At 43.7% G+C, this 23368-nt stretch overlaps 1 protein-coding gene across 18 annotated transcripts in view; it reads left to right on the plus strand.

Annotated features, from left to right (window-relative positions):
- The window catches only part of SIPA1L1 (signal induced proliferation associated 1 like 1), a 360159-nt gene that overhangs the window by 299824 nt on the left and 36967 nt on the right, over nucleotides 1-23368 (plus strand). For 13 of the 18 annotated variants that reach the window (XM_070513910.1, XM_044773908.2, XM_070513913.1 and 10 more), the window contains 4 exons: nucleotides 13367-13516; nucleotides 18259-18383; nucleotides 20672-20734; nucleotides 21173-21291. In XM_070513910.1, coding sequence (XP_070370011.1) covers nucleotides 13367-13516; nucleotides 18259-18383; nucleotides 20672-20734; nucleotides 21173-21291 — 457 coding nt within the window. The remainder of the gene's footprint in view (nucleotides 1-13366; nucleotides 13517-18258; nucleotides 18384-20671; nucleotides 20735-21172; nucleotides 21292-23368) is intronic. The other 5 variants (XM_014866950.3, XM_070513915.1, XM_070513916.1 and 2 more) reach the window with 3 other exon arrangements.

A 23368-nucleotide genomic window follows, 5' to 3' on the forward strand; every position in this document is an offset into this window, starting at 1 on the left:
AAATAACAGGCATCTTAGCATATAAAAGAATTTCCCTTTCTCTTTTTTTAGATGCAATATTAGCAGCCTTTATATAAATATCTGGTGTTGGATCTTCCTGAACCGTTGATACTTTTGAGTTTTACCTGGGTGCCATACTGTTACCCTTTCCCCGCTGCCGCGAGCTCTCGGTGGCTGGATGGAGAGTGCTTCTTCGTGTACGCGGAGTTAAGGCTAGCTGCATTTGCAGCCTCCCGGACCCCTCCTCAGCAGACACCAGCACCGTACAGGGCGTGAAGATTGTGCCTGCTGAGTACTGTTGAAACAAACTCAGAGAGTTGTCTTCTCAGAGAGCATAATAGTGTGTGCCCATTCAATCTTTATTTTTAAGGAAATGCTTTCTAAATTTATTTCATGCAGGTTCTGTGTTAAACTTTACTTTTCCTTTGTTTAGAATATTAGCTGTGGTTAGAAGTTTCAGGACTTGTACTTTTCAAATGCTGTCCACCTGGATCATAGTTGTAGGATTTGACATGAAGATCATTAAATCCTAGAACTCTCGAGCTTCACTGGGATTGCTCAGGCTTCGTCCCTGTTGACGTCCATAATTCTAAAGCCACTGGATGTTGTGGTCTTCAGCTTCTCTGATACCATTCGCCACTCCTTCCTCCTTCAAACTCCCTTTCCTTGTCTTCCAAAACTTTACTACTGATTTTTTTTTTGTTAGCTCTTTGCACCTGTCTTATCACCCCCCAAAATTTTGTGTCCCCCATGATTCTTTGCTCATTTTTCTTTTAATTCCACACTGCAATATGTCGGAGTAGCTTGTTATAGTAACCTCAGCCATCATCTGTATGCGGGCAGTTCCTTCATAGTTGATATTTGCCTTGACCTCTTTTTCACTTTTCCTGTTCGTATACCTGACTACCTGCCGAACATTTGCGCTTGAGTGCTGCACGAATGTCTCTTATTCACAGGTCCAAACTAACTTCAGCCACACTCCTGTCCTCCATCTCCTCTTCCTTTTCACATTACCCACCTTGGTGAAGGGCTTAGCCATCTACCCAAGTATCCAGAGCGAACTGGGGCCCGTAATCACCATGCCCTCCACATCATCCCCATTTCCACACTCATTTAGTTATCAGGTCCTAAGCTTCTGTTGAGTCCTTCCCTTCCCCCCCTCCTTCTTTTTGGTGAGGAAGATTGGCCCTGAGCTAACATCTGTTGCCAGTCTTCCTCTTTTGCTTGAGGAAGATTGTCCCTGAGCTAACATCTGCCCCAGGCTTCCTCTATTTTGTATGTGGGATGCTGCCACATCGTGGCTTGATGAATGGTGTAGGTCCACGCCTGGGACCCAAACCCACGAACCACAGGCCGCCAAAGCAAAGTGCAAGAATTTAACCACTATGCCACTGGGCCACTGCTCCCCCTGTTTTTATTGAGGTCACATTGGTTTATAACATTACATAAATTTCTGGTGTACATCATTATATTCCAGCTTCTGTGTAGACTGCAACATGTTAAGTGTCCTCCTTGTCATTGCCTTAGGGGCTCTCATTTTACACTAGGATTTTTCTGGCCAAAACAGCCTCCAAATTTGACTTCCAGCCTCCTGCTCTCCACCCCTCCATGCTGCATCCTGCACAGGGCGGCCTAATAAAAATGGAAGCACTCCTCAGGCCATGCCTTGCCTTACAGCCTCTGTGCAACCTTCAGTATCCAGTGCACTCCCCCTGTGAGTTACCTACCCTGTCCTCCTCTGTCCCCCTGCCACCCCAGGCTCTAGACTATAAATGACTCTGTGGCCGCATTTTCTCTCTCCTCGGTGCCTGTACACCTGCCACGCTGCCCCTCACTTTCTCTTGCAGCAGCTTAACAACCGAGGATGTTTTAGCACAAAGCCCAAGCTCGCCTCCTCTGAGAAGTCCCCTTTAATTCCTCCGGAACTTCCTCCTCCCATCTCTACCCTAATTGCCCCTCCTGGGAATGTTCATGTCACTCAGTGTTTACTTCCTTCACAGAGTTTATTATACTTAATTTTAATCTTATGTGCGCACTTTTCCCATGTAAGGTAGCCTGTCTTATTCATCATCATATCCCAAGGACCAACCACAGATTTTGGCATTTTAGTAGACTCACAATGAATTTTTAAAACTTTATTTAGTGATTAAACCAATAAGCAAAAGAACTTTCTTGAAGAAGTAGGAATACAAGTAAATCAATTAAGGAGAAAAATGAGGGTTTTTTTTAATTGTGGTAAAATATGCATGACCTAAAATTTACCATTCTGATCATTTTTAAGTGTACAGTTCTGTGGCATTCACACTGGTGTGCAACCATCACCATCATCCATCTCCAGAACTTTTTCATCTTCCCCAGTTGAAACTCTGGATCCTTTAAATACCAACTCCCTGTTCGTCCCCCCAGCCCCTGGCTGCTACCATTCTACTTTCTGTCTCTGAATTTGACTACTCTAGGTACCTCACATAGTTAGGATCATACAATATTTGTCTTTATGCCTGGTTTATTAGCATAGGGTATTGAAAGTTCATTCATGCTGTAGCATGTGTCCAGATTTCCTTTCTGCCTTAGCTCGAGCTGCTGTAACAAAATCCCATAGTCTGGGTGGCTTACACAACAGACATTTATTTCTCGTAGTTCTGGAGGCTGGCAAGTCCAAGATCGAAGTTCCACAGATGTAGTTCTTGGTGAGGACCCTCTTCCTGGCTCGCAGGCAGCTGCCTTCTCCCTGTGTCCTCATAGGAAAGAAGGAGGAAGCTGTAGTCTCTCTTCCTCTTCTTATAGAGGCGCTCATCCCATCATGGGGACTCCACCCCAGGCCCTCATCTAAGCCTGGTTACCTCCCAAAGGACCCACCTCCTAATGTCATTAAACTGAGCGTTAGGGCTTCAGTGTATGAATTTGGGAGAGACACATTCAGTCCATAACCTTTTCTTTTTAAGGCTGAATAAATATTTCATTGTATGTATGGACCACGTTTTGTTTATCCATTCATCCATCAGTAGACGCTGGATAAATAAATTTGTTTTTATAAAAATGAAGCCATAGGTAAAAGTGAAACACCATAGTCTGATAAAGATGTAGAATTAAAGCTATATTTAAGTAGAATTCTTTGACTTTTGTTGGTAAGGTTAGAGTACTCCTCTTTTCAAAGTATGTTACAGGTAAAGCTGTCTAAAATTGACTCAGTGAAATGTGAGTTGTTCTTGATTGAATTTCCTATGAAAGGTTTCAGATTGGTTGAAACTGAAACTGAGTTATGGTGTTTTATTTGTCAGCCAAGATCAGGCAGATCAGTGGAGGGCCGTTCCTGACTTACACTCACCCACCTCTCAAGGCTCCTTTTACCCGACTCTTCAGAGGAGCGAGCATAGTCTGACATCCACGTTGGGATTAGAGTTTAGATGATTTGCAAGTTCACGTCTTTAGATTATAGGTCAAAGATATTTTCTATTTAAGCATTCAGGAAGTGGGCACGGTGGCTTGAGCTTGGCATACCTCCCAGTTCCTGTCCCTCCGGAGTGACCCAGGGAATGAGATCAGAGTGCTCCAACATGGTCCCCAGCTCAGGCTCCTGAATTCCCTCATCGTTCCTCACGCCTTGAAAGTAGCCGCTCTGCGCTCAGCCTGGGGATGCGTTCCACATGGCTTCCTCCCAGCAGGCCACCAGTGTTTCAGTGTGACCCGCTGGGTAACTCCTGGAGGCCACCAGTGTTTTAGTGTGATGCCGGGAAACTCCAAGAGGTGCCAGGAGTGCAGGCTCTGCAGTCCAGGGGCCTTGATTCACATCCTGTCCCCACCCCTTGCGAGTGATGTGACAGTGGGTAGTTCATTATCCTCTCCACACTTGGGTGTCCCCACGAATCAAATGGAGCACTAGCCCCGCCTCTCAGAGTCGCTGTGAAGATTCCCTGAGGTTAGTAACTAAATATATATCTAGTTACTCTCTGTCCAGTCTGAGCTCTTGGGACAGGCCCGACACATAGTGAGGCTTAGGAAATGGCAGTCGCTGTTCGTCATTTTCTAGATGCTCTTCCAAACACAGCTCTGTGGAAGTGAAACAGCTGGTTGGAATTGGGTACTCTGGGGCTGTGGGTGGGGCCTGCCAGCCTGGACCGATGAGTCCGTCTTCAGCCTGATCTAGGCTATGAGTGGGTCAGAGCCTGCAGGAGCAAGTTGTGCTGTCTGCAGCCACAGTGTCCTGGTTAACCTTGGTGAGACAGAGAGGATGAATTCAGGAGGCCTGCTGTGCTGACACAGTCATGGTGAACTGAGCAGTTGCAGAAGTTGTAGGAAATTCTGCAAAAACCATCCATGCAAATTCGAATGGACCTTAGAGATGATCTTGTGAAGAGCAGTTGTGTTCTGGGAAGATCAGTAAGGTAGCATGTGCTCCTCCTCCTCTGCATGTCCCTAAGCAGCTGTACTCCTGGATGTGCCCGGCAGTGGGGTCTTGCCCTCCTACCCAGCTTGAAGGGGGTGTTCTGCATTAGGATTGCCCAGGGAGGCCTGGCCTGGTCACACCTTATGGGAGGGTCTGTAAGGGCCCACAGTGGCCCTGGGGCTTCCTCAGCTCCCCACCACTGACAACACACACAACATGGGGAAGGCCTTCCCAGAAGCCAGAGCTAACGTGTATCCTGCTGTAACCCTCCTCTTCGTGGAGAAGGGATTAGGCCCCTTGCCTGATGGGAGCCCGTGAGCTACGTGGACTCATTTATCATCGGGAATTTAAATAACTCTCAGAGGAGAAGTAGTATACTCTTCTGCTCCCTTATATTAGAAACCACTGACATTTTTCTTTAAGATTTGTTGATTGCACAACACGTATATCAACTTGTGGAAATTAGTGATAATTAAGACAAATTAGCTACTTAGACCCACCCCCACAATCATCAGTGTGAAATTTTCCCATAAGCCTCTTGTTCAGAGCCCTAGACAACGAACAGTCTGACTGAGGTCTGCTTCCACTCAGGAAAATCCCTCTGTATGATGACAGAGCGGCATTTGGGATCTGCCTGTCATAAAGTGCTTGCCGAGAAAAGTGGGTGGGTTTCCTTTTTACCTGCAGGAACAGTTGCTGTGAAATAATGAGATGGATGGCATGTCCTTAGGGCTGGTCAGCAGTTGAACTGATCTCTTCACCCAAGTGTGTGTGTTTCTGTGGGTTGGGTGTTTGTGCCCTGACTGCGGGGCTCTCAGCTGGTGGCCGTACCGCAAGAGGGCTTGCTTCAGGCCACATAAAGGTGGCCATGGACTATTTGTTCTGGATGCACCTCTTTAGGATCTGCAGGCTTATTTTAGGGAACATAGCACAAATACACAAGGAGGGGTGGCAGGAGAGGGGGTTTTCTCGCATGCCTGTGGCCCTGCTGGCACGTGCATGCCCACTGGTCCCCACTCCTGGAGAGAGTCAGAATCCAGCCTAATTAAGTAGCCTGTAGTCCCCCAGTCTGTCACTTCTTGTCTGACTTTTGTAGTTTCCCATTATATCATTTAAATGACAAATGGTGATGGCATACGAAGTGGCGCAAAACAGAAGTAAGGATATGGAAGTCGAGTTCGCACAGCCCTGAACCGTGGGCAGCAGTATGCGCTTGTCAAGTAATTGGTGGAACTAGTTTACAAATGGTTTGACTTTGTTGCAGGATTCACACTCTCTGAAAGCCGGGAGCATTAGCACTGATAGAACTCTGTGGGAGAGGAAAGTAAGTTGGGTGGCGGTGGTTTTCTCTTCCCCTGGCTTCGGGCAGTGGTCAGGGGCGGCGGGGGCAAGGTGCACTTGGGCAGCCGCTCCGTGCAGAGGCAGCCGGGTGTGCCGTCTTTCAGCTTCTGCTTCCCTTGTTTTTGTCTGTATGGTGGGATGGAGAATGAATTTATTTTGTTTAGTTTTTTCTAGTCTTTAAAATCCTAGCCTGCCAAAAAAAAACAACTTAGCTTCTCACCAAAGGATTGGGTTGGGGCTTCTTTTCATGAAGCATTGGTGAATATTGGCAGATAGGACCAATCAAAGAGGTTAGTATTCGTGGTGAACTAATGGCTTCTTATCTATCCGCATATCTCTCAAATTTAAAATTTTTTTTCATCAGTTCTCTTGTACCTTGGCAGAAAAAGTGAAAAAGTACATTATTTGGGCATTACCTCTTATGCCTGCTGTCCCGGGTTCTACGGGCTCAGCTCTGAGCACACCACTGCTCTGCTGCAGAACCTCCTGTGCTTCCTGGGTACCTGGCAGATGAAGTTGGTGCTTCCTCAGCTGGCTGTACAAAGGCTCACCCTGCAAGGCCCACTCATCCTTCTGTTAACAGGCCCCAGCAGTCTCTCACCTGTCTAGTGCTCCAGCCTAACTTGTCATCATGGGTGGCCACATGCACCCTCACATTCCCACATCCTAACTTCTAGCTTCTGTGAAGATCCTTGGTTTCCTACAAGACCCGTCTCAAATACATTTCTTCATAAAGCTTCCTTTCCTCTAGGTTTCCCAACAAGATTTGACTTGTAACCTGCCTGAGCCCCTCTACACTCCGTTTATACTGCTCTCATGACAGTTACATTTTACTTGAAAATTATAGGTAGCTATTACTGAGCTCTTATTCTGTGCCAAGCTCTGTTCAAAGTCCGTGTGAGTTTTATCAGTTAATCCACCCAACAACCCAATAAGTTGGTTACTCTTTACCCCTTTTACAGATAAGGATGCCCAGGGATTGAAAGATAAAATAATTTAATTTGTTCAAAGTCATAGCTGGTTAGTGGTGGAGCTGAGGTTAGCATCAAGGCCATCAGACTCCAGTGCCCTATCTTAGCTGCCATGCTACATGAAGGAAATCCACCACCATAAGTAGATGCCATCCAAGAAATACTTCCTGGCGAGTGCATGCATGTTTGTATGCTGAGGGGGCCCAGTCATATGTGCTGCAGTCAGGACCAGCTTCATGGGCGTGCAGCCTGAGCAGTTGCACTGGGCCCCCGCACTTAGAAGGATCCATGCTGAGTTTAATGCTCTGCTGTCACCATCTTGAAATTGTAGTGCTGTGCCACATTCTCATTTTGCACTTAGTCCCACAAATTATGTAGCTGGTCCTGTGTGCAATCTATTTTTGTTTTTTGTTCTTTATAATCATCTATGATATAAAATTGACTCTTCTCGAGGGGCACCCATGTATGCCGGGCTGTGAACTTCTAACAGCTAGCCAACAGCTGTGAAGTGATGTTCCATTTATCTCAGTGTGATGAATTGCTGTATTTTCCTAACTGTACAAGAGTTATTCTTGTTGTAAATTGACCTTGTCATAGGAGACTCATCAGAACAGGATTTCACAATCCAGTCTGAACAGCTGATAGGAATTGTATGGTGAGGAAACCAGGGGTAGCTGTGGTTCACAAAGGCCACAGTGGGAAGAGGTGGTGAGTTGCTTGAATTTGAAGACAGCTTGTTCAAAGTCTGTTCTGGGTATAGCATCCAAATTACATTACCTTGAATCATTTTAGAGACCTTTTTTTTTTGACATAATTCTGGAAGAATCCTAGTTGATCTACATTACTGAAGACAGACTAACTTGATCCTGTTCCATGGTGAATAGTGTTTTAATTGCTGAGTTGTGGTAAAATGCTGTGCTTAATTATGGACCTAATTTGTCAATCGTTGCTCCTATTTGAAACCCTCTCAGTTGTTTTGACCATCATTCCACTGTTTGCGCTTGAGCTGCAGAGGGCCTTAGCTCCTTGGACATATCTAAGCGGTGCTATCACTTGGAGTAAAAAGCGGGAAATAGAGGCATAATTAAACTTACTACTCAAGAAAAGTTTTATCATCAGCTCCTCAGATACCGAGAATTCTTTATCCATAAATTGATAAATTATAATCACCATCTGGAGAGATCAATTTAATAAGAATCTATTAATGTTAATACCATATGTGTAGTCCTGTGAGTTGATTCATGAGAAGGGTGTGGTGGGAACAGGGGTTATTTTATTAGAAATAGGGGAATTTTTTTTGACAGTTCTCTTCTCCCTTTTATCCTGGTGTGAGAATGCTCTGGAAAAATGAGGAACTGATATTGATCTTGGACGGTCCCTTCCTAAATGTCCATCCCCTTCAACTCTTTGTTTTCATTTCAATGAAACGCACTGCGTATAAATGAAAAGCTGGTGTTAAGTGTAGTCCTGCAGACTGTGGAGGTATTGTCTGCTGGGCTGATGATCATGACTTTCAGTTGCTGCATCTTCGTACAATGAAAAAGCCCTGGTGTTTTATTTCTGCAGAGGGAAGTGATAAGCAGCCCCAGAGAATATTCACTGTCAGTTACTTTAAAAACATTTAGTTATTTCTTGGCTACACTTAGACAAATGTAGGGAAGAGAATCTACTGAAATTAGTGCTAAAAGGTTTGGAAATTTCCTTTCTGACAGTGACCAGAGAATTTTTTTAAAAAGATGTTTCCTTATATTCCACAGAATTGAAAGATCTCACAGCAATTGAAAGATGTATTAATCTTAGGCCTCTAAACCTGTTTGGGCTTTAACATCCAGAATGTCCAGGGCTCGTTAAGACTAAGAGAGAGTAGAAAGATCTGGGTTTATCTCAAAAGAGAAGAAAAGACTTGTGATCTTGCACTAACCCTTCACTGGCCTCAGCAACCCTTAAAATAGAGCAGTTGGAGGGGACAGAGCAAGAGGCCAGCATGCTGGCTTCCTATTCAGGCCAACGTGGGGGGTACTTTTTTCCAAGGTGGCAGGACAGCAACCAGCCCAACTTCCAGTAGTGATCTATCTCCGGCAGAAGTGGCCAGCCAGCGCCTGGCAGGCGGTACCTCCCACTCCCTGAGCTAGGTCTATTCTCAAATAATATTGTGTGATGGTATCGCATGCACAGTATTTGGAAAAGAGTAAGTCATCAGAATAAGGGATAATTCTGACATTTTTTTGCCCACTACACATACGTCTAGAGTCGTAAAAACATTTGGGTGGCATTCCATGAATTGCTGTATGTGTGTTCTGTGTGTGTGAACAGTCGGGAAACAAAGCCGCTATTGAGTTATATAAATGCAGAAAAGGGATGGGAATGAATGCCGGCCTTCTGGAAATGCTATTTTTTCCCTTTGGGATAACTCCAGCAACCAAGTAGAATTTTCTGATACATTTGCCAAATAAAAGAGCTTAGGTTGAGAACTAACATGAGATATTTTTTAGCTTAATGTCTGTTTTGGAGAGCAGGGTAAGAAAAGCAAGCTCTAAATACAAATATAAAAGTTACATCTTGACTTTTCTTATGGAATCATATTGTTGCTTCCCATAGAAGCAGAAACACTTTAACTTTCACCATAAATATAATTCATTGGCATGACTTATTTACTCTGAGAAAAATTACAAAGTCATCGGGCCCCCAGGTGTTGCATTGACCCCAACCACGTTAACATTCTACTGCCGTTAACATTCTACTGCCGTCTCCTTTTTTCCCATCTTCTGAAACACCTCCTCCTTTGCACAGTAAGGACGTCAGAGCAGCTACAAGACGAGACTGGATTTGAAGTTTCTCTATTCAGTGCCTGTAAAGCCAGACTCTTAGGGCAGAAAGGAGTGTGGTCTCTTATTGTATTTGCATTCATGCTGTTCCTTAATCTTTACCTGGTTGTCTGTCTTTGTAACCTACCCCTCCCGTACCCTTCCAATTCCTTCAGAATAAATAGTGAGAAACTTGGGAGACGTCTTCATGGAAAAGAATACAGGGATAACTGTTTTATGGTACCCAGATAAATCTCTTAATCTTTCTCATCAAAACACATTACCCAAAGTAGGGGTGAGCTAGTGTTCTGAGAACCTACTAGTCTCTGACGCCACCATAGCTGCCCACACATGCCCCCCTCCTGAGCCTGGCATGCTCATGAGGATGCCAGCCCTGTGGTTAGCCCGTATTTCTCCGAGTCTGTGTGGCAATAACAAGATTGCTCATGGTAGCCGGGGAGCTTAGGAACTCTGCCTCTTTTCCTAGCTTCTCATCACATTGCCCAGGGACCTAGCATCCTTGGTGTCCTTATTTGCCCATTTCACACCACCAGAGTAGGCATTGTTACTTAAGTCCTCTTGCCATTACATGTCAGATTGATGATATGCACAAGGGTGTCTGGAGTAATTCCGTCATCCTTTTTTCTCGTGTTTAAGAAAGCATAACTTTGAATCTGTTACAATTGTTTTGGTAAATTAGTCACAAACTTTGGCACTTTATTATTAGTTGAAAACCCCTGGCTTGGGGCATCTGAAGTAACTGTGGGCCCTTATCCTGAGCCCACCTACTGTTCTTCATCTTCTCCGCTGCTAATACGGATTCTCCTTCATTCTTGTGTTAAGCAACCAGAGACGTGAAGATAAATAAGGCTCAGTCCTGCCCCTTAAGGACAGAATCTAAATAGGGAGATAGACACACGTGAAACTAACCACTCTATAGGATGTGCTATAATGGTGCAAAGAACAGACTGTCGTGGAACTCGAGGAGTTCTAATTAATCTGTGAATTCGGAGATATGATATTGGAATTAGGCCTTGGAGAAAAAGGGTTTTATGTGAGTAAAAAAGGGGAAAGGCATTCCTGGCAGAGAGGACAAGATGAATAAAGGTATGAATATGGTGGGCGAGCTTGAACTAGGGCATGCTGAATGTGCCCAGAATGCAGGGTGCATGGAGGCAGGTAAAGGGCATGGAGATGAGGATGGGCTTGAGTGAGATGGTCCAAGGCCTGGAAGAGAGTGCCAGGCATTTGGTCCTCTCTCCTGTAGGCAGAGGGAAGCTGTGATGGAGAGGCTGTCAGCAGTCAGATGACCTGGGATGGTGGGGGGATTGGAGGTGTGGGGTGGACAGAGCCCAGAAGTGGGAAGACAGAGCTCTGTTGTACTGATCCAGGCTGGGGGGAGGGGGTACGGGGGAGGAGGTTGGGGACAATCAGCAGGTTGGAGACCAGTTATCTGCTTTGTCTCTGGGTTTTCAAGACTAGCACCCAGGATGCCTGACACATAGTTTGTGCTCACTAAATGGTTGAACTTATTAGACCAATTGACTGTGGAAGATGAGGAAAGGGGAGGGGAAAAATGTCTTCGAAGTGTTTAGCTTGAGAGAACAAATATGGGAGGGATAGATTTGGGGTGTTGGGAGGTGGGGAAATGGAAAAAATCTGTTAGGTTTCAGGAGGCTTCATTTGAATTGCTGGTGAGGGTGTTTAATAGAGATATCTAGGAAACAGCTGGAGATGTCAGGTTTCTCTCTGAGGGGAAAGATCTGGCACTGAAGTCAGAGATCTTCCCCTTGGGCATAGAAGGATGTGGGAGTTAGACCTTTTTTTTTAAATTTTTGGTGAGGAAGATTGACTGTGAGCTAACATCCGTTGCCAATCTTCCTCTTTTATTTATTTATTTTTTTGGTTTGTTTTGTTTTTAAGGAAGATTAGCCCTGAGCTAACATCTGCCACCAATCCTCCTCCTTTTGCTGAGGAAGACTGGCCCTGAGCTAACATCCGTGCCTGTCTTTCTCTACTTTATATGTGGACGCCTACCACAGCATGGCTTGACAAATGGAGCATAGTTCCACACCCGGGGTCCAAACCAGCGAACCCCAGGCCGCTAAAGCAGAACCTGTGAACTTAACCGCTGTGCCACCGGGCCAGCCCCAGCCAGTCCTCCTCCTTTTGGTTGAAGAAGATTCGCCCTGAGCTAACATCCATGCTAGTCTTCCTCTATTTTGTATGTGGGTCGCTGCCAGAGCATGGCTTGATGAGTGGTGTAGGTCCACACCCAGGATCCAAACCCATGAACCCAGACCACCGAAGTAGAGTGCACCAAATTTAACCACTACACCACCAATCCAGCCCTTGGGAGTTATACTTTTTATTATCCATCTTTATTCTTTTTCTGTTAGAAAAGCTTGGGGCTGGCCTGGTGGCACAGCGGTTAAGTGCACACATTCCGCTTCAGCAGCCCAGGGTTCACCGGTTCGGATCCTGGGTGCAGACGTGGCACCGCGTGGCAAGCCATGCTGTGGCAGGTATCCCACATATAAAGTAGAGGAAGATGGCATGGATGTTAGCTCATGGCCAGTCTTCCTTATCAAAAAGGAAGATTGGCAGATGTTAGCTCAGGGCTAATCTTCCTCAAAAAAAAAAAAGAGAAGAAAAAGAAAAGCTTCTCATTGTGATTCTGTTATTCTTTCTTTCAACTTCCTGTCCCTGAAACCCCATCCTGCCCTGTGACAGAAGGTTCATAGGTTCACTGTATTTCAGTAAATCAGGTTCTGTCCCAAAGCTTCAGGACTGTGGCTTAAGTATAAGACACCTTTACGTGCAAAATCATCTGACCATGCAGACCCATTGCAAACTGTCCTATTAAGAAAAGAAAACTCAGCCTTCTATAGGGGACAGCAGTAATTTAGCATGGAGTACAGTGGACTTAGAAGCAAGAGGCCTGACTTACTGAACAAATGACTTTGATTCCACTCCCTCAGGTGTAAAATGGAAATGGCCTGCCCTGCTGCAAGGGTCAAATGACGTGTGCCAGCGTTTGCTTCTGGAAATCAAAGAGGTTTCGTTTACACCTAGTCACAGTTGTCAGCATCACTTACTGATATCTGAGCAGTTGCCCCATTGCCGACTGGAGTGGAGGAGGTCGAGGGAGATAGACATCTGTCCTGACCACAAAGCTCTGGTTTCCATGTCGAGAGCCAGTCACCAGGGCGAAGGATCCACAGCTTTAGAAACAGATGTGTTAGGTGGCCATGTGGAGCACGCTCTACTGTGATATTATATAAATCAGGCAATTCCAATTAAATTCAACAGCCGCAATTCTAGGCATTTTTTTCTTGGAGGTTTTTATATGGTGATGTTACTATCAATCACATTTATAAATACTAAATAGCAAAATCTGAATATTCATTCCAGACTTTGAGTAATAAAATTGGGAAACAAAGACGCATGCAAAGAATGTACCAGTCTCGCTGTGGTCATATACTGTGGGAGACCCATGTGAAAAATTGGAATTAATTGCTGTGTTAGTATCTCTGGGGCTCAGTTATCCTCTGACTGCCGTACAAGGAACTGCATAAGCAATTCAGCCATTGAATTCTGGCAGCCTGTGGAAACATACATGGTTTCTTCCCCCTGTTATTTTTTTGATGCCACCAGCCCCTGCCCCCTTCAAGGCAGTGTTCCAGCTGTTTCCTTAGGGAGTAGTTTCATAGGAAAGTTTCTTTTGTAGGCTTCCAACTGGCTTCATTTTCACTATCTCCATGAAGTCACTGTCTTTGTCGCATTTGTATGAAATTATCCAGCATGCATTGCATTAGGATTTTCTCTTTAAATTGTTGACTTCGTATTTTGGTTTGCACACGCAGGCTGTCTCCTGGATCAGACATCTATGTGACGGTCTCATCCATGGCTTTAGCAAGATCCCAGCAGTGTCGAAACTCCCCTAGCAGCCTATCTTCGTCCAGCGAGACTGGCTCTGGTGGGGGCACTTACAGGCAAAAATCCATGCCCGAAGGGTAGGTATGCCTTTGGCCCCATTGTGGACAGTCCTGGTTGACATCACTGTCTTTCATCTGTAATTCAGACATGTGAAGTGATTTCCATTCAGCCAGCCTTGATCAGTTTACAAAAGAGCAAAAGGGAAAATGTGGTTGATATTCCAGATAGAAAAATGTTTTAATGGCTGGTTCAGAAGTCTATCATTTTCTAATTTCTAAGGACACAATGGTAGAGAAATTAAATTACATCAGTTTCTGCGTTATAGATACCATCTAGTTTCATAGTACAGATTTTGTCACTTCTTAATATTTCATAGTGATCTCAGTAGCATATTGCTTGTGCTGGAGTTTGTATTGTCATTAAAGTAGGGGAAATGATCTTCATATCCAAAGCTTAAAATTATTCTTCTCACATTTCAAAAATCCTCTGTGATTTCAGCCTGTGAGTTGTTTGGGTTTTTTTTTTTTTTCATCTTGTTTGAAAGCACTAAACACCCAAAAGTAACTATTTACTTCTAACAAGACTTACCAAGTAAAAAGCTAAATATACATAATTTTACAGTCTACTAAAAAGGGGGAAAAAACCTGGAATGTCTGAAGCTGGGAAGTAATTAGCAGCAAAACATTACTTGGCGCACACAAGCCACCTTTGCCCAGAGGAAGAGGACCCCCACGCCTCAATAGCTCTCTGGGGAAGCCAACAAAGAACTCGAACCATTTGAAAATCAAATGTGAGGTGTTTAAAAAAACCTGATGTTTCAGGTCCAGCCTGGTGGCGGAGCGGTTAAGTTTGCGTGCTCTGCTTTGGTGGCCCAGGGTTTGCAGGTTCAGATCCCAGGCATGGGCCTACACCACTCATCAAGCCATGCTGTGGCAGTATCCCATGTACAAAATTGAGGAAGATTGGCACAGATGTTGGCTCAGGGCCAAGCTTCCTCACCAAAACAAAACCAAAAAACCTGATGTTTCTAGCCTAAGTTTTCCCCAAATATATTTTTAACAAATGCACACATGATTTATTTACTTTCTTGAGATTTTAACATGTTATAAAAGAATCGCGCTTACCAAGAATACCTTCATTATGGGTATTTTTTATCCTATACTATTTTGTTGGGTTTTACAGCTATTAAGTATGATTTTGTTGTTGTTAAACGTTTATGCTAGCAGAAAGTAGATAATAAAACCACTGTAAAATATGCTTCCCTTCCTCTCCCCCAAATGTCTCCCTCAGGATTCCTGGGTTTCATATCTAACATGCACGTTTCTTATTTTAATTACTTTAGTGACAATTAGAAAAATATTTCAGCTCTTATTCATGACTCCCTGCAAAAGGTTTTAGGAGTTTAGTAGTAGTGGTATAGCACACCACGAGCCAAACGAATTATTTCTTGTTTTAATTAGTAGATTTTAAACGGCTTGGTTTGACTTCAAAAATAAGAATTCACTGCAACTTTAGTGTTAGTACAGCAATCAAATATAAATGAGCTAACAACAACCAAAAAGCGTCATTTTCTCCTAATGAATTAAAGTGATGATAAACTTTAAAAGTATACCCAAACCTAAGTTGAAACATGGTTGTTTTGGGGAATATTAATGTTAGACATGTGGGTCCAGGGCCCGTGCCGCACAGTGTTTTTAATGAGGTGATAGGTATTGAACTTGATGTCTAATCCCCACCCTGCCCCATGTAGTGTTAAGGGTTTCTCCCATTGTTTGTGAGGTTATCAGTGATTGTTTGTTATACAGTATAACATTTTTTTTTTTACCCGGGGCGATTTGGTACAAGATGATGCTGATACAAGGCTTTCCTCTCGATCCTAAGCAGTTTTTGCCTCTATCACTGATGCAAGAGACGGTGGTTCACTGTCTGACTCACATGCGTTGCTCAGAGTCCAGGTTTGATCCTAAAGTTCCCCTCGGCAAGGGAAAAGTGGTTCCCTCTACTCTACACCTTAGCCAGTAAGACCAGACATGTAAGGTTGACAGTGAAGCAGGAGCGTGTGTTGTCTGCTGCGAGCTCACTAAAGTTACGCTTGGCGAAGCTCGAAAGCATGCGCTAAGAACAATAGGTCAGGACACAGTTGTTATCCATAAATGTAACCTGTTCCTTTGTTGTCCTCCCTCCGCTTCAGTGGGCCCGCTGTCTGCGTGGGTCTGATTTGTGCCTGCCCACTTGCTGGTGTGAGGATGTTGAGACCATCCATGGCAGTTGAGAAGTGAAATTTAATAGGGTGGTGAATAATACCCGCTCGACTTAAATTCAGGAGCAGGGAGGGGCACCTGCACAAGCTTAGCATGGGAATGGGAGGTAGTTAAAAAGCAATGCTGTTGAAGACGTAGGGTCTGTTCTACCACCGTTGGAGGTTTAGTTTTCGGCCACACATGTTGAGGAATGTTGACGAGGCAGGGCGTGTCCAGAGGGAGCGATGGATGCCGTAGATGAGGCCTCGGGAGACCATGGTGTGAGAAACAGAACTGAGGATGTACAACGTGAAGATGAGAATTGTGGAGGCGAGGAGGCCACCAAAGCTTCCTTCCAGCACTCTTAGATGAGGGACTAAACTTGTCTGTGAGGGCAGCTGAGACCAATAGACAAAAGTTACAGAGAAGTTTCCAGCCCAGCACGAGGAAGCTCTTTCAAAGCCGTCAGCCCTCTCTGGAGAGCAGTGGGCTGGCTCACGAGGTAGAGAGTTCTTGGTCACTGAACATGTTTCGTGTATCAGCCAAATGATTGCTTAAAAACTCCTTCAGATCTGGACTGTGACTCCTAATCCATTCAGTGCTCTTTCAGAGAGGGGCACGGAGGGAAATAGGAACAGGTTTTGTCTGAGCTGCTCAGGGACGGTATCTTCGTGTCTCTAATACCCTGGCACACGGTAAATGAGGGGTGCGTGCGAGAACTGAAAGTAAAAATTCGTTGGATGAAAATGTGTTTCAAGGCAGAATTTAAGGACAGCCTTACTTTAACCAGACAGCCAGAAAAATGTTTGGCTTTAAATTCAGAGGTTTAAAAACTTGTCTTTAGCTTCCACTGCTTCCAAGAGTAAAAGCAAGATTAGAATCCATTTCTAACTTTTATCTCTGTGCCTTTTTGAAAAAAGTCCTAATTTAGTGCAAACTTTGAATAGGATCATAGGGCCAGTTCAAGGATATTTACTGTCCTAAACTAAACAAGAATCTTACTTAGGGAAGAGATGGCAAAGAGCAGAATTAGTGAAATTTTTTTCTTGAAATGAGCACCTTTAATGAAGTTTTCGTAAATCAAGGTTTTTGTTTGTTTTTAATAATGGAGGTAACTGTTTAGTGAGGATTGTGATCGAGTTTGTAAGCAATTGTCATTTGTGCAGAAGTACCTAGGAGAGGCCATAGTGTTAGTTTTATTAAAATATTTTATGGCCTTCTCTACTTGGCAAATGCTTTTATATGGATGCTTCTCCCTGAATCCATATAGTGGAATTGCCATTTTACAGGTGAAGAAATGGAGACAAGGTGCCAGCCTGGTGGCGTAGTGGTTAAGTATGCACGCTCTGCTTCAGCAGCCCAGGGTTCACAGGTTTGGATCCCAGGCATAGGCCTAGCACAGCTCATCAAGCCACGCTGTGGCAGTGTGCCACATAAAATAGAGGAAGATGGACACAGATGTTAGCTCAGCAACAGTCTTCCTCAAGCAAAAAGAGAAAGTTTGGCAACAGATGTTAGCTCAGGGCCGATCTTCCTCACAAAAAAAAAAAGAAAGAAAGAAAGAAATGGAGACAAAACCAGAGTGACTTTGGGTGGGGGAGCTGGACTTGGCTCTGGGTCTCCTCTTCCTGATCCCCTGCTCTTTCCAGTGCACCCCTTGGTCTCCTCATGCGATTATCAGTTTGTACCAAATAAGACAGCCATCACGTGCATCAGTTAATTCAGGCCCGGTTTAGTGTTTTATTGTGTACATTACTCATACTCATTAGTAACCACACACAAATTTGTAAATTTCCACAGGAATCTTTGAATTCAACACCCTTTTCCCTGGGCTCAGTCAGTATTTACTTTGCTGATACTGCTAATCAAGGCATATGCTTTTAATTAAGCATATATTATATTACTATTATTCTACACAGGGAAAAATAAAACTGGCTCATTAAACAGCTAAATGTTCTCTCCAGAAATAGACATTTGTCCCTATATATGCCTGTTTACCTACTTCTAAATTGCCCCTCCCAAAGGCAATTTAAAATTTATGCATTGTGAAAGTGGTCTCTGTGTAAGGTAAGTGATAGCAGTGTTTCAGACCGTAGCGCAAGTACTCAGAAAGTACTTGTTCCAAGAATGAATGGTTTAGTGGTTTAGCAGATTACCAAGTTAAGAGAAACCTCTGAAATGTACTCATTGCTAGATGCACATGGAACATCAGGCTGGTGAAATCTTTCCTTTGGCCGTGAATGACATTCTGAACTTGACTACCCAAAGGCCAAAAGATTTTGGTTTCTTAGTCTATGCATCTTAGGTGAGCTCAGTCCTCATGGCTCTGGCCCTTGCTTACGGCGTATACACTTAGTGTGCATACTTTTCTGAACAGAGGGATGCATATTGACCGTAACAGGATACATCGTTCTGCACCCGTGTGCACCTGCACAAGGATGTGTGCGCAAGTCCAGACACGTAAGCAAAACTAGTAGTACCTGTCATTAGAGTTCAGTTCATTACACCCAGGACTACTTTCCCTTTCTGGGTGAGGTCCCTGATGTCGTCTTTGCCTTTGTCTGGGGAAATTGCCACAGGTTCGGAGTGAGCCGCAGATCCCCAGCCTCCATTGACAGGCAGAACACCCAGTCAGATATTGGTGGCAGCGGAAAATCCACACCCAGCTGGCAAAGAAGTGAAGATAGCATTGCCGACCAGATGGGTAAGTAACTAATTTCTACAAAAAGCAAGTTGCTTTTATCCCAAGGTGACTTTGGCCACCTCTTGATGTCATTAAAACATTCGGTTATATAATACAGCCCTGGTTAATAAATGTGAGTGAGAGTTCAGTCTCGGTTAGATTATGTATAAATAAAAGCGACATGTAAGACCCGAGAGGAAAGTCAAGGAATTCTAAGTGACCCCGAATTTCAAAACAGAAAGGACCTAGGAATTATTTTCAGCACCGGGATTCAAATGCCAGACTTCCAAACCACATGTGTCCCAAGTACCTCCCTCCCCCTTGTTTGTTTGTCTGTTTTTGCCTAGGATAAGTGCCCTGAGAGATTCCTTGATATTCTTAATGTCAAGTAGAAAAAAAGGAAACTATGTGCAAAGTGGGCAAGAGGTACAGTTGTTGTTGAGTCCCGTCTGTAGCTTGGTCAGATCTCTCTCCTCCTCAGATGCACCCCCCAGCCCCCAGCCCCGCCCTCACCCCCGTCTGCTCTTAAGCTGTCAGCTGAGGACATGTCTTCGCAGCATGAAACAGCTGGGTGGGAAAGACTTGCATTAGTGAGCCTTCGTTTGGATTTCTGGCACACAGCTCGCTCACTCTCTCTCTCTCTCTTTCTGAGCAGTTGTTCTCCTATGACACTAGATGATACAGTAAAGTTTTCCCATGAAACAAGATTAAGTTTCAACACAGCAGCATCAACACAGTTGATTTAGTATTAACACAGTTGATACAACAGGGACCTGAATATAGACTGTTATGGGGGTTCCCCCCCCATTTATCTTATTTTTGGTAGTATTACCATCAATATGGGATAAAAAGAAGCAATTTTCAGGGCTGAGAAAGATAAACTTTGAAGGCAAAGACCCATCTTTTTATCTTCTCTGCAAACGCCTTGTTTTATTGTGTTTTAATGACTGTGCCCATGTGACTGTACTACCCCATGCACGTAGGAGGGAGTGGAGGTGCGTTCAGCTAAGCCAGTAGTTGAGGAAGAGAAATTTAATTCTTAGCTTCTGAAGATATGCTTTGTTCCAGCAACTTCAGTGAGATGTGCCTTGTTATTGAAGCCATCTGTCATTCTCTTACTCCCATCCCACCCACCCCAACACAAAAAACCTGAGCATATTCGGATCTGCTGTTCTGCTCCTGACAGAATGTTTTTAATCCCATATGTTTTGATACTGTTGAGATGGTAACGACACATGTGCAAAGGATCCCTTCTTCAGCATGACTTTGGCAGCTTTTTTTGGCTCCTAGTGCAGGCTTTGAGCAAAGCTGCCAGCAAGCCCTTTGTGCGGTGTTCAGTGTCACACTTCCCACTCATGTGAAGTCACTCGGGGAATGAAAAGGGATCCTGGGACTGGAAAGGGTAATTATAAGGTTCGTCCTAGACTGTATTCATTCTTTCACATAAACCCTCCTCTAGTCTTTTTTTCCTTGCATCCACTTTAGTTTAGTGGCATCCCACTCTTAATAGGTAAGACTCTGAAATTAATATCAGTGAATCTTTTTTAACACATTTGTTCATCCTTTTAGTAAGGTGTACCTTTTTTTTTTTCCCTTAATAAGATACCCCTAGAACCTTCCAGAGAAACCTTTTTTACCCAGTGGTGGCTTTTCTCTATCTAAAATCTAAGGCTTCAAATAAAAAGTTAACTTTTTATTTATAAAAATAAATTTTTATAATTTTGACATTCTAGCATTTTAGAATAACCCAGACTTTTCTAGTTGGCATATCAGAATCTGGGGCTTAGTTGGTATAAATCACGCTAGGGAGAAATCAAGAAAAATCATTGTTATATTCTCATGACTGAGTACACTCTCTCAAGTGTATAAAGGGCTGCCCTTTATGCACTCATTTTGTAAGAACAAAATTCCCTAATGACATGCAGGTCACTGGTTGAAAATGTTGAGAGATTCTTATTTGTTAGCCAGACCCACTTGTCTTTGTACATCCGTCCGTTATAAACTGGTACCCCAGTGGAGACGAGGAATTTAGCTGCTTAACTGGCTCACTCATCTCAGTGGATGTCGGTTTTTCTGCCTCTCTACTTTTGGAAATGGTTGAGAGAGTCAGTCTGTTGCCCAGTCCTTTACGTGTTAGGAATGGTGTCGCAGAAGTCCAGAATTGTTGCTGTTAGCCGTAGGTGTGTTAAAGAAGCTAGATCGCTTACCCGTCACCTTTGGAACCCCATCTTGAACGCCAGCTTGGAGTCCAAAAGGAAGCAATTGTTTTAAGTAAACTAGTTGCTGTGTGTCTTTTCTGTTGTGCTTAGCTTACAGTTATAGAGGACCTCAGGATTTCAATTCTTTTGTCCTCGAGCAGCATGAATATACAGGTAAAATATTTCCAAAGTGTCATGGTAAGTAACACGTGATTGCATCCATGCCTGTCCAGGTAACGTAGACCAAGCTAGGTTAGCCACACTTTGCAATGAATGAATTTCATAAATTTAATCCATATATTCTAGACTTTCCCGCCCAAACCAAAAGTTGATTCCTAACTCTGCCGCGTTGTTCATGGCCTTTGATTTGGTGGTACTTGGCTATGCTAATGTGTATGATGTGACACGTTGTCACCATCTGCAAGCTTTATCCATCAGCCACTTAGTTTCTGACATGCTGTCTATTGTGTGAACTCTCAACAAGCTTATTGCTGAAATTCAGAGTTTGCTGGTCAGTGACCTGAGAGATGCAGTGGCAAGCCGTCTTCATTTGTCAACATGTGCTTGGATCTATTTGGTGCCTGCACCATAACGTCTTGTGCTATATTCCAGAGCCAACATGCCATCTCCCAGCAGTATCAAAGGTACTGCCAGCTTTCCGAGAGAGCCCCAGTGGGAGATTAATGCGTCAGGATCCAGTGGTTCATTTGTCTCCAAACAAACAAGGGCAGGTAAGTTAATTGTAAAATAATAAAAATAATAGGTTCCTAGCAATGTGCTTTCCTTACGACGTGAAAATGGTCTAGGTCTGCTCTGCTCTTTCTTCCTCGCGGTCCAAGAGGAAGTCGTCCGGGCAGAGGCAGGCCTCTGCTGCCAGCGGCCCTAAGGTCGCTTTGAGATAAATCGAAATTCCTCATGGGTATGCACCTGCTACCCCCACAGATCTCGATGGAAGGCGTTGTAATCCAGTCGCAAACAATCCTAAAATGATAGGAATGGAAATGTGCTAGAAGTGGGTTGTATTGGTTTACGCAGTTGTAACCATGAGATGTGGTTGGAGCATCAGTCAAGGGGACAGACAGCTTCCTGAGGACCCTGCCTCCTGTGTCTCCTGTCTTCCATAGCAATACACAGTTTTGTCCTTTTACCATAGTAACATGCAATTCTTTATCACTTACAGATAGAATTGGAAATTTAAGAGATTATCATTTCCTCCCCCTTTAAATGAAGTTGATGTCCTTGGTCTGTCTATACACTAGAATGTGTATTTATAGTTATGTCGTTCTGTAGGATGAGGAAATGCTGTATTTCATGTTTACTACTTTGTAAGACGCTCAGAGAACTTTTAATGGGAGGGCTCATGTAGATTTTGCTGTAGGGATATGAATATTGAAGCTAAAAGAATGAGAGGACATGCTGCTCACATGTGTAAGCTAGCACCCTGCACTAGGCTGTGTGGAGAGATCTGCCGATGAAATGTGATGTTCTAAATGATAGGTTATCCCAGATCTGTGAGTTTCCCATCTTTCATTAATAACTTTTATATTGATTACATGGTAAAATAATATTTTGGACAGGTTGGGTTAGATAAGCTATATTCTTCAAGTCAATTTCACCTGTTTCTTTTTACTTTTTAGAACCTGGCTACTAGAATATTTAAAATGACAATGTGGTTCACGTTGTATTTCTATAGAAACCTATTATGTACTTTACACCCCAGCACATCTGAGTGTGGACTAGCCACATTTAAAGTGCTGAATAGCCACCCGTGACTAGGGGCTGTCAGATTCTCCAGCACAGGTACAGAGCTGAAGACGTTCTGCCCTGCAAATAGGAGAAATGAATGAAGGCTTTATACCGCACAAGTTGTTACTGAGAGGAACTTGAGTAGCGTCCCTACAGTAATGGGCTCGATTGTTTTTAAGGAGAAGAGATGCTTTGCTTTGGGGTGAAACTGGAGTGTCCCCCTCCTGTCCCGTACCTACAGCCAGGGAGGAGCATGTTCCGTCCTCAGCCGGGAGACAGATGGACAGACAGACACACACACACGCAATTCCTTCTCTCTTTTTTCTCTTAATCTCCACCGAGTATCTGGACTTCCTGCATCCATCTAATTTAAAATATTATTTTATCCAGAAATCTTACTTCTTTGGTAAACTATAAAACTAAGCAACTAAGCCCCTGTGTAGAAAGGGTTCTATACACAATTTTTTAATTGAGATATAATTTACATACCATAATATTCGCCCATTTAAAGTGTACAATTAAGTGGTTCTTAGTGTATTCACAGATTTGCAATCAGCACCTTGATCTAATTCCAGAACATTTTCATCACCCCAAAAAGAAACCCTGTGTCTTTAGGCAGTTACCCCAACTCTTTTCATCCCCTCCAAGCCCTTGATAACCACTAATCCACTTTCTGTCCCTATGGATTCCCTATTCTGGACCTTTCATATGAATGGAAAATCATACAATGTGTGGCCTTTTGTGTCTGTCTTCTTTCACTTAGCATACTGTTTTTAAATTTCATCCATGTTGTAGCATGTATCAGTACTTCATTTCTTTTCATGACTGAATAATATTCCGTTGTATGGACATACCACATTTTTATCCATTCATCAATTGATGGACATTTGAGTTGTTTCTACTTTTTGGCTATTCTCAATAATGCTGCCATAAGATTCATGTGGAAGTTTTTGTGTGAATGTGTTTTCATTTCTCTCAGGTGTATACCAAGAGTGGAATTGCAACTGTTTTCCCACAGCAACTGCCCACTTTACATTCCCTCCAACAGTGCCAACCATCGTT

The sequence above is a fragment of the Equus asinus genome, chromosome 7 (assembly GCF_041296235.1).
Source record: "Equus asinus isolate D_3611 breed Donkey chromosome 7, EquAss-T2T_v2, whole genome shotgun sequence".
Taxonomy (NCBI): Eukaryota; Metazoa; Chordata; class Mammalia; order Perissodactyla; family Equidae; genus Equus; species Equus asinus.